General features: G+C 42.0%; 1 protein-coding gene across 1 annotated transcript in view; it reads right to left on the reverse strand.

Annotated features, from left to right (window-relative positions):
• LOC309547840 (transmembrane protease serine 11D-like) overlaps positions 1 to 12,120 on the reverse strand; it is a 90,726-nt gene that overhangs the window by 17,971 nt on the left and 60,635 nt on the right. The window contains exons 5-6 of the mRNA XM_082247845.1: positions 11,171 to 11,238; positions 10,391 to 10,551 (exon numbers count right to left, since the gene is read on the reverse strand). Of these exons, the coding sequence (XP_082103971.1) occupies positions 10,391 to 10,551; positions 11,171 to 11,238 (229 nt within the window). The remainder of the gene's footprint in view (positions 1 to 10,390; positions 10,552 to 11,170; positions 11,239 to 12,120) is intronic.

Below are 12,120 nucleotides of genomic sequence, written 5' to 3' on the forward strand. Positions count from 1 at the left end.
TTTAGGGGCTATATTGTTATTTTCTAAGCAAGAGATAATTGTATTTTTAGGGGGGTAAACAGTTAATCATTCACATATGGTAAGTGAGCTACCATGTTAACTTCTAATTTCCCTCCACAAAGATATTTCTTAGCATTACCATGCTGGCTACAGAGAAGCTTAATATCTATTCTTTACCATGGCATGAAAACCACTCAGCTTGTGGTCTCTCCCACCTACTCTCCCAGACGGGAGAGAGGAACGGTCACCTATAGCCAACAACATCTGCTAAGAAACAGCATTGCTGACTCTCATCGCGCTCAGGAGAGATCACCACAGCTCCTCACCGTGGTTTGTGAGTCCTAACACTTTAGAGCACATTCCAACAGTCAAAAACTATAGAAATGATCCCTGAAAGTATAGTCTTAACCAACACACTGTATCAACTGCGACCACCCCATAACAACTGCCTTTTCACATTACGGTGATTAATACTGTCATGAAAAATAAAAACCATTTAAATGTTGTATTCAATGTATTTCATAATGCACATATATATTAAAGACTTTACATTTAATTCTGCACAGTATATATATTTATATATATATATATATATATATATATATATATATATATATTAGAAAAGAAAAAATACAGCATGGTACTTCAGTATGTGATCAGCGCTGCAGTTCTATTAGTAATTTGCATTCACCACTCCCACCAACCAATCAGACGGTCGAAGTTATCTGCTTAGCAGCACACATAGGCTCTGTGTACACCATCAGGAATGTGCTAAATAGCAGATGAGTAGAGAGAGTTGGAGGTGTTTGCTTCCTTACAGTCTCTTTAATCTGTGTAGCCGACATTTTTTATTGTGTTTTATGATTGGACTGTAATCTGTGTAGCTGACATTTTGTACTGTGTTTTATGATTGGACTGTATTGTTATGCGGCGTATAGAAGTACAGGGTATAATGTACTCAGAATAAGTACTTGTTTTGATATATTTTACATGAAGTATAGGAGTACAGGGTATAATGTACTCAGATAAAGTATTTGTTTTTATATATTTTACATAAAAATAAAGTATATTAAAAAAACAAAAACAAACTGTTTCTAGATGGGATATAAATCTGTATAAATAAGAATAGACAAATGATCTTTACCTAAAAACAAATGGTATAGAATAGGAACTGCTGGCAGATCAAAGCTAACTAACAAAATGAGTAAGAGAAAAAAAAAAAAAAGAAAAAAAAATTATATATATATATATATATATATATATATATATATATATATATATATATAAATATATATATATATAGTGTGTGTGTGTATATATATATATATATATATATATCATTTTACAGTGGGGCACCTCTGCTGTGTAACCAGTTCCTTTTCACAGGATTACATCTGATGTGGCACTCCTCTGTTTCCACCAGACATTCATCAAAAAATTGGAGTTGCAATCTCAATAATTGTGCTTCCAATGCAGTGACCAGTATACATGTCCCCAATGCAGTGACCAGCATACATGTCCCTAATGCAGTGACCAGCATACATGTCCCCAATGCAGAGATTAGCATGCGTGCCCCCAATGCAGCCAGTGACCAGTGTACATGTCCCCAATGCAGAGATCAGCATGCGTGCCCCCAATGCAGCCAGTGACCAGCGTACATGTCCCTAATGCAGAGATTAGCGTGCGTGCCCCCAATGCAGCCAGTGACAAGTGCAATGTCCCCAATGCAGAGATTAGCGTGCATGCCTCCAATGCAGCCAGTGACCAGTGTACATGTCCCCAATGCAGAGATTAGCGTGCGTGCCCCCAATGCAGCCAGTGACCAGTGCAATGTCCCCAATGCAGAGATTAGCGTGCGTGCCCCCAATGCAGCCAGTGACCAGTGTACATGTCCCCAATGCAGAGATTAGCGTGCGTGCCCCCAATGCAGCCATTGACCAGCGTACATGTCCCCAATGCAGAGATTAGCGTGCGTGCCCCCAATGCAGCCAGTGACCAGTGTACATGTCCCCAATGCAGAGATTAGCGTGCGTGCCCCCAATGCAGCCAGTGACCAGTGCAATGTCCCCAATGCAGAGATTAGCGTGCGTGCCCCCAATGCAGCCAGTGACCAGTGTACATGTCCCCAATGCAGAGATTAGCGTGCGTGCCCCCAATGCAGCCATTGACCAGCGTACATGTCCCCAATGCAGAGATTAGCGTGCGTGCCCCCAATGCAGCCAGTGACCAGTGTACATGTCCCCAATGCAGAGATTAGCGTGCGTGCCCCCAATGCAGCCAGTGACCAGTGCAATGTCCCCAATGCAGAGATTAGCGTGCGTGCCCCCAATGCAGCCAGTGACCAGTGTACATGTCCCCAATGCAGAGATTAGCGTGCGTGCCCCCAATGCAGCCATTGACCAGCGTACATGTCCCCAATGCAGAGATTAGCGTGCGTGCCCCCAATGCAGCCAGTGACCAGTGTACATGTCCCCAATGCAGAGATTAGCGTGCGTGCCCCCAATGCAGCCAGTGACCAGTGCAATGTCCCCAATGCAGAGATTAGCGTGTGTGCCCCCAATGCAGCCATTGACCAGCGTACATGTCCCCAATGCAGAGATTAGCGTGCGTGCCCCCAATGCAGCCAGTGACCAGCGTACATGTCCCCAATGCAGAGATTAGTGTGCGTGCCCCCAATGCAGCCAGTGACCAGTGCGATGTCCCCAATGCAGAGATCAGCGTGCGTGCCCCCTTCAAAGCATACACTTACCTCACTAGTCACGGATGGCGTGCTGCTCTGAGTCGGCCTGGGGCGGCGGCGGGATGCGGTGCGTTGACACGAACTTCTTCTTCCGGCGGCGGAATGCGGTGCGGTGACACAAACTTCTTCTTCCGGCGGCGGGATGTGGCTCTCCTGTCTCCTCTTCTCCGGCGGGCGGGAACTGAAGGTGAACGTGACGCCGGGGCAGTGCACCGCCCCCAGGCATCACGTCACCAGGTCCAATGTCCTCCTGTGATTGGTCCAGGCTGGACTCTGGACCAATCACAGCCCGGACATCGTGAAAGTGGGGTGTGTCAAGGCGCATTGCTCTGCGCCCCGACACACCCCCAGAAGAGCGCCAATCGGCGCCTCTGCCGGGCGAGGGTGGGGTCAAAACTCCCCCCTCCCATACCTAGCACACAGTCCGTCGCCCCTAGTGGGCGAAAACTTGACTTTTTTTTTTTTTTTATTTAATCTTTTTTTTTTACTGCCTTGTTTGGGGGGGGGGGGCGGCGCCCCTGCGCCCTCTATGGGCGGGCCGCCACTGGTTTGTAGATATGAACTTCTGACTTTTCTCTGCTCTTCTCTTTCTGGGCCACTGAATGACAAACTGTTCAACCAATAATTTTCCACCCAGCTCCTTTGATTTTGTAGCCACCTTGCACAGAGTTGGGTGGTGCCAAAAGGGCTACCCATTGTTCGGTTTTCTAATTAATAATGGGGCCAGATAAATGTTCATTTTTGACTGCGGTGACAAGAAAATTTGAAGGATTTCTAACATTGTCTATTCACTCCAAAATCAAATGTTAAAAGCAAACATTTTTAAAGTATTTTCAAATAACATTTATCAAGTCATTGAATGTATTGATGAGATTTTTTGTACAAATGTTCGTATAAACATTTGTACAAAAATCTATTAATGCATAGCCGCCTTATCATTCTCTAAAGCAGTGTTCCTCAACCTTTTTTCAGTCAAGGCACCCTGTCAGGGAAGAAGAAGTAAACCCAGACACATAGTTATGTGCAGGTGGACAATGTCTGTTAGCCAACGGAGAAAGCCTCTTAGCCCAACCCATGGACAGAGAGTTCCTGATCACATGACTCACGAACACGCATACCCAAACGCATTCACGCCCACCACTAAGTGGCGCCAAATGGACTATATAAACACCTTTGATGCACTAGGACCTTGCCTTATGGTCTACAACCTTCTGCTACCTGCTACCTGTTCCTGGTGTTTAAGCTCTGTTGCTGTCCTGATCTGTCTAACCACGCTTGTACTCTGCCTGAACTGACCCCTGACTTGCTCTTTGACCACGTCTCTGCTTGATCCCTCTGTTTGCTTGTTTACCATTGCCAACTCCAGCCTGAACTTGACTACTCTGCTGCCTTCTGTTCTGTTCCTGAGGTGCCTGCTAGTTACCGACCCAGCTTGCCTGACCTTGCTGTGTAATTGGCCATCCCTATATCTGCTGTCTGCTTCCTGCCAGCCTGCCAAGTGTCTGCTGCCTGTGACCTGCCAGCCTGCTAAGCATCTGCTGCCTGTGACCAGCCAGTCTGCCAAGTACCTGCTGTCTGCCCCCCGCCAGCCTACCAAGTACCTGCTGCCCTGCGTCACGATCCAGCCTGCAAGTACGCACAGACCTCACTATATCAGGGGTACCAGGCCGGAGGTGTAAGAGATTGCCTTCCTCTCCACGTCAGGCTCCATCTCCAGGTACGTGACACACCCTTTAAAACGTATGGACAGTCTCGAGGCACCCCATTCTAAAATGTAAAAACTATTCTAAACGTTTTAAATAATGCAGCAACATCTACACTGGTACTGACTAGTATTCCAATGTTTCTCATCTCCCTATGTTTTTCTCCATCACTCAGCTAATGTGACCCCTAATGCTGGGGCAGGGGAGGGTCAAACAAGGATGCTATGCAGGCGACTGACATTCTCTGTATTAACTGATGATGACATTGGTCGTTAAGGTGGGGGCAGCTAGAAGGTTGTAATGGTGCACAATGAAAACACATAGCTTTGTGTGACTAAAAGGCAGGCTTCATGCACCAAACATACAACAAGATGTATTCATGACAAGATGTTTGGATCAGCTTTGGGAATTCCAGGAGGGCCAGTTAATTCTCGGAGGGGATCTTAATATGGCTCTGATACCATCGGAGGACTCATCAGTAGGAACCTCTGCTTTACCCATTAGAATTCGGAAGCGAGTGGCGACACAACTTCATAAAAAACAACTAATTGACGTATGGCGTTTGTTACACCCTGGAGAAAGGGATTATACCTTTTACTCCCCCCCACATTCATCATATTCACGGATTGATTACTTTCTGGTCCCACATTCACAACTACACTCGGTACAGTCGGTAACAATCGGGTCCATTACATGGTCCGACCATGCACCACTGATACTTACATATAAGTTATCAGATATACCTTTAACTAGATCACAGACATGGTCATTGAATTTGAGTCTCCTTCAGGATAGGACGGTTATTAATGAAGTGGAGAAAGAACTTACACATTATTTTCAAACTAATTCGGATGAAGAACTAAGTCCGGGGGTGATATGGGAAGCCCATAAGGCGGTAATTAGGGGTGTATTTATCAAACATGGAGCCCGATTAAAGAGAGAACGTACACAACAGATGACGGTACTCTTACAGACTTTACATAATACAGAATCACGGCACAAACACATACCCACAGTAGAATCAAAGAGAGAGCTTACTGAAATACGTAAAAAGATAGTAGATATTCTACAATATAAAGCTAAATCAGCACTACAGAGAACTCGCAGGGTGATATATGAGTCAGGAGACAAGTGTGGGAAAGTGCTGGCTAGAACCTTACGTGATACGCAAACAAGAACTTATATACCTAAGCTTATATCACCTACAGGGCAGAAAGCTGTACGACCCGAAGATATAGCAAGAGACTTTCGAAAATATTATTTATCACTTTATAATCTGTCTCCGCAGCCCCTTGATCCGGAAGTAATGACTAGATATATTACTAAATCAGGAATGTTAAGTTTAACAGAGGAAGTGAGGGAAGAATTATCTACCACTATTTCCCTGGTGGAACTACAAACAGCAATTAAAAACACTAAAATAGGAAAGGCACCAGGACCGGATGGACTGCCGATACAGTACTATAAGACCTTTTTCCAAGTTCTTGGGCAACAAATGATAGATCTATTTAATAAATCACATATAGATACCCCGTTTCATAGAGATACATTACGCGCACATATAACTGTATTGCCAAAGGAAGGGAAGGATCCTACAGTATGCCCTAGCTACAGACCTATCTCGTTATTAAATGTAGATCTGAAATTATTCTCAAAAATCCTTGCCTCCAGGCTACAACCACATATACCTGACCTGATACATCTGGACCAGGTGGGCTTTGTACCTACACGAGAGGCACGGGATAATACCGTAAAAGCCCTAAACCTCCTGCACGTGGCGTATGATTCAAAACAAGCGTGTATATTTGTCGGGACAGACGCTGAAAAAGCTTTCGACCGGGTTAACTGGGACTTTTTGTCCGCGGTATTACAACATGTAGGAGTTGGAGACAGGATGAGAGAATGGATATTACAGTTATACTCAGCCCCTTCGGCCCGAATTAAAGTAAATGGGGTACTCTCAGAGAGCTTCGGCATCTCGAACGGCACAAGACAGGGATGTCCATTGTCACCCTTATTATTTGCTCTTACTTTGGAACCCTTTTTGTGTACTGTTCGAAATAACCCCGACATCAGTGGCATAAAACTGGCAGGTATTCAACAGAAGGTTTCTGCATATGCAGACGATATGTTATTTACCCTTACAAATCCCGTGATTTCCTTACCGAACTTATTACAGGAATTTAGTTCATATAGTGCAGTGTCTAATTTAAAGATCAATCTGGGTAAGTCAGAAGCTATGGGAGTAGGGATGTCACAGCCTTTGAAGGCACAATTGCATACAAATTTTAATTTGAAATGGACAGAATTGGCCTTGAAATACCTGGGGACCTTGTTACCATCAGTGCCCTCTCAGGTATTCAAGATGAATTTTCCACCATTGTTGAATAAAATAAGCGACCAATTACGTAGATGGCGTACAGGACTTAGTTCCTGGTTTGGACGCTGTAATATATTAAAAATGAACATCTTACCAAAATTCCTTTATCTTCTTCAGGCCTTACCCATTTCGATCCCGTCTAATTATTTTAGACAGGTACAAGTAGTATTTTCAAAATTTATTTGGACCCAACGGAGACCGAGACTTAAGAAACAGTTACTTTATCTGCCTAAAAGTCATGGAGGATTAGCGGTCCCAAATATATTAAAATACTATTATGCAGTACATTTAGGTAGACTAATAGACTGGTGTCGCCACACTGAGATTAAACTTTGGCCTAGTATAGAGCAGGCGCAATGTGACATACCGCTGAATAGATCACCATGGTGTTCTGGGTCATTGCCACGAGATATGACACGCCACCCGACTATTGGAACAACGATCCGGATATGTGCAAAAATTTTTCGAAATCCGTTTTTTTCAACAAGACATTCTCCATTGATGCCTGTTCTGGGGAACCCACAGTTCGTCCCGGGATACCAGGAGAAAACCTTCCGTAGATTAAGAGATAGGGGGATTTACCAGGCATCCCATTTTTTGAAATCAGGAAACTGGGTGTCGATGGATACATTGACCTCCACCGAAGAGGGGTTTGGACTAGACTATTGGAAAGCATTCCAACTCCATCATTTTTTACAATCACAACATACCCCACAGGAATTCGATAGGTCACTAACCACCTATGAGGAGATGTGCACACAAACAGGTACGATATCTCATGTAGTATCAAAGATTTATGCTCTTATAGGTACCCCAATATCAGACTATAGACCACCCTATATAGATAGTTGGGAGAAAGAATTAAACTATAAGTTTTCACCAAGACAATTACAACACATATTAAAATTTACGTTTAAATCCTCCATCTGTACTCGGGTTCAGGAGACAAATTATAAATTGATATCTAGATGGTACTATACACCAGCACGACTACATTTATTTTCACCTCATAATTCAGATAGATGTTGGCGCTGTCAGGAGGAAAAAGGGACTTTATTACATATCTTCTGGACATGCCCTAGATTAGAGGAATTCTGGAGACAAGTGCGAGAGATTTCTCAGAAATTTATTGAACGCACAATACCTGACGAACCAATTTTTTTTCTTTTCCATGCTCCAGATATACCAGATAGGCAATATAAATACTCTATTATTCGTCATCTATTAGATGCTGCAAAAGCCTGCATCCCCTTGTGTTGGCGAGATTCTAACCCGCCGACTATTAAGATGTGGATTAGTAAGGTAGAAGAAATGAATAAGTATGAAGATCTGATTCTATCAACACGAGATCAACATGGACAGTATACCAAAACATGGGCATTATGGAATCAGTTCATAGCCTCAGATGAAGGGAGAATCTATTCCACCACCCCCTAGTCAGTGAGAATCTGGAGATTAGAGGAGGAGGGGAGAAGGAGAGAATATAATAATTGAGGGGATATGGGGGATATGAGACCCACAGGGAGAGACATATATATGACACTGTGACAGCAAGGAGAGCATAATAATTACATTAATGAGTACCCCCCTCCCCTTTAAAAAATTTATTTATTTATTTATTTTTTTTTTTTTTTCCTTCCTTTCCTCACAAATGAGTTTTTTCTTTTTTTTTTCACAAGAAGGTGTGGGAGTCACAATTGGATTTAATTTTCACAAACTCACAAAGTCCCCCCCCCCCTTTTTTTTTTTTTTTTTTTTTTTTTTTTTTTTTTTTTTTTTTTTTTTTTTTTTTTTGTTCAGCACAAATATTATATTCAGTTTTATCACATTTACAGAAAACATATTTATTGACGCAATACTTAAACTAAAATCACAGGTGCACTACATTTATAGTACTCAGCAAAATTTGTTAATCATTGGTGGCTCTAGAGTACCAATGTTATTTATAAAAGTATATATAGTATCACATGACACAGGAATACACAGATATAGGAGATACGAGAGAACACAATAGGGAACGCTTAGGGGAGGTTAATGGTACTCAGATAATGGAAATTGAGGGGATGCTGTTTGGAGTAAAGGGAACATCAAATATAGGATAGACTCCCTTGGGTAAGGAGCTCCCACTTATATAACCCCCAAGATCACCCTCTATTAAAAGTGAGTAATTTACTCTCCCCCCCACTTAGTTACAGGGAGTTTAGGGGACTACACAGATGAGGAGGTATACCTGGCCCCACCCCCATTGTGTACACTCCTCACTAGGTATAGCGGGAGTTGGAGGAGGGAGGGGGGAGGGAACTTCTCTATCTGTTTAGATTAGATGCCCTTGGAGAGAGATACAACAGGGAAGAGGAATAGAGGAGATGAAGCGGAGAAGGCCTAAGGTAATAAGAAGTATAGAAATAGGTGGATGTAGGACTTTAATTAAGAATATGTGTGAGTATGAGATTAAGGAGACGGTGGAAATAATTTCATTGTGGAATCTGACTTCTGGGTCAAACAGAGCTGTGGGCACTATGAAGAAGATGGATTCAGTGAGATAAGTGATAAATGGTGAACGTGTTAATTTGATACTAGAGGTGGGAGGAGAGGGAGAGACTCTAATTTTTAATTCCCCTTTTTTTTTTTTTTTTTTTTTTCTTTTTTTTTTTTTTTTTTTTTTTTTTTTTTTTTTCTCTCTTTCTTCTTTTCCCCATTTTTGCTTTTTCTTCTTTGTTTAAAAAAAAAATAGAAAATATTAGGGACAAGGGAGAGTTCCGATGATCTTAGTTAACCGAAATAATTAAGTCCAGTAAATTTGATTAAAACTGATATGATAGAGGATGTTAGAAATAACCATCTGTCAAATGTTATATAACGTGGACTGTATTTGAAATGATGTAATGGAATATCTTCAGTGTTCCTTTTGAATAAATAAATTAAATTTAAAAAAAAAAAAAAAAGGCAGGCTTCATCCACACGCTGGCTTGTATAACATTTTTGGCCAATTTTTAGGCGTTTTGTCAAGGCACCCTGGTTAAAAAAGGCGGCTCTACAGCACCTGTCAATCTACAGTGGTTTTTGAACTCATCCTGGCTTATTTTACGAATCATTGTAAAGAACAGCAATCACGTACAAAGTGAAACAATTGATAAAAGTGTTTAGTTTCTGTTGCCAGATTAACTCCTTGGTGCCAGCTGATTGCACATTTGCAGCCTCTCAGTGGGTGGCCCTTAACACGTGCAGTGCACGCTCCCAGCATTTACCGGCAACCAACAGAAAGATCCCGATCTCTACTTGGGATCGAGAGCTTTCCGATTTTGCGACCGCTCTGACAGCCAGTCACGGCAGTCACATGTTCACAAAACCTGCCCCGCCTCCCAGCATCTAAAACCCCTTACCGGGAGGCTCCAGTGCCAGAGGGTTAAACCACACAAATTCTTATGTGCTGTTGTAGGCTGCCATACTTTGCATGTTACTTTTTGTTTTATAAAATAATATCAGTGGCATTCCTACAAAAAAGAGTAAATTCCTCTTTTATTAACAGATTGGTTCTAAGTGTGCATAAATAAAACAGAATATTACCTCCAACGGCAACACTGTACATATTTATTGAAATATTGCCATGCTGCTGGCTTATATTGTAACTTTGCAAGATCTTAGCCACTGCATCAGCTTTGATTCCACTCCATGTATTGCTTTTGTTGCAAAACAGCAACTGGAAATAGGCAATGGTCGGATCAGATCTGAAACACAAATGTATTTATCAATTTATTTCAGGTACTTATATAGCACCATCAATTTACGCACCAACGTTTACATATAGAATACATTCACATCAGTCCCTAAAGGAGCTTACAATCTAAGGTCCCTAACTCACATTCATACATACACATACTAGGGACAATTTAGACAGGATCATGACATTTCCCATTACCTCTACAATATACAACAGTCACTGTACTCATGCAGCTTTGGTATACCACATATACATAGTAGAACCCTTGTAGTGACATCACAGCCTCAACCAGGGTTCATTAGAACCTTGGGTTCCTCCAGAGCTTGCTAGGGGTTCTTTGAGTTGTGACTGATTGACTTCCCATCTGATGATGCCTTCATGGTTTAGGGTCCAATGCCATTTGGCAGAGCCAGAGTCATGACAACAGTGATCTTATTAGCCATCTGTAAGGGTAGCTTTCTTCCCACTGACCACCATGTACTGAGCATTTTTCCCACTGACCCTAGATTAATTAATTTTAATAGGGGTTCCCCGAACACAGACATTTTTATTTAAGGGTTCCTCTAGAGAAGTAAGTTCAGAAAGGCTGGTAAATACTTTCTTTTGCAAGAGATGATAAACTTTACCTTAGTGAAAACAGAGATGCATTTCTGTAGCTTGAGTATAGTGGACTGTTAATCAACATTTTATTCAGCTGAAAGAAATTAAATAGAAATTCAGTGAAACTGCAATTAATTAACAAGATGAAAGATTGTTGAGTACCACCAAGGCTGCTTGTTAGCTGTTGGATTTAGGCCCACGTACCAAAGCAAATGTCAATTGCTCACATTGTTGTCTGTAAAGTGTTGCATAATATACTGTATTTGATTTACAGATTGTATAACTGAAATAAATACCTTATTTTGCGCCCATTCACAGCTGAGTGTCTTGTGGCACTATTCCCGAAGTGTAACAAAGCTCAAGACGAAGATTCCCATTGGGCCCGTTCACACCTGGGCATTATGTTGCTTGTCAAATGAAGCTAAAAAAAGTACATTAGCTCCTTTGGGGCATAATTGCGCATTTTTTTGTCACAAAACACTTGAAAAATGTTAGGAAAACGTGTATTTACCTGTGTTTAAGCGCTGCTATTTAAATATTTATGGACCGAAAAACTCACACTTCTGTTTCTGTACTATAAAACTCTGGTCCGGCCACATCTGGAGTATTCTATCCAGTTCTGGTCACCAATCCTCAGAAGGGACGTGCTGGAACTGGAGAGAGTCCAAACAAGGGCAACTAAACTAATTATGGGATTGGAAGACCTTAATTACGAGGAGCAATTGCATGCGCTTAACTTATTCTCCCTGGAGAAAATACGTCTGAGAGGGGACATGATAGCAATTTACAAATACCTCAATGGCGATCTCAGCATAGGAAATAAACTATTTAGTCTAAGAGAGTGTAAAAGGACACGTGGCCACACAATGAGATTAGAGGAGAAGTGGTTTAACCTTAAGTTGCGTAGGGGGTTTTTCACTGTCAGGGCGGTAAGAATGTGGTACTCTCTTCCAATGTTCCCTCTAATTTTTTACTG

The sequence above is a fragment of the Pelophylax lessonae genome (genome assembly GCF_965119305.1).
Source record: "Pelophylax lessonae genome assembly, chromosome: 2".
NCBI classification, from domain to species: Eukaryota; Metazoa; Chordata; class Amphibia; order Anura; family Ranidae; genus Pelophylax; species Pelophylax lessonae.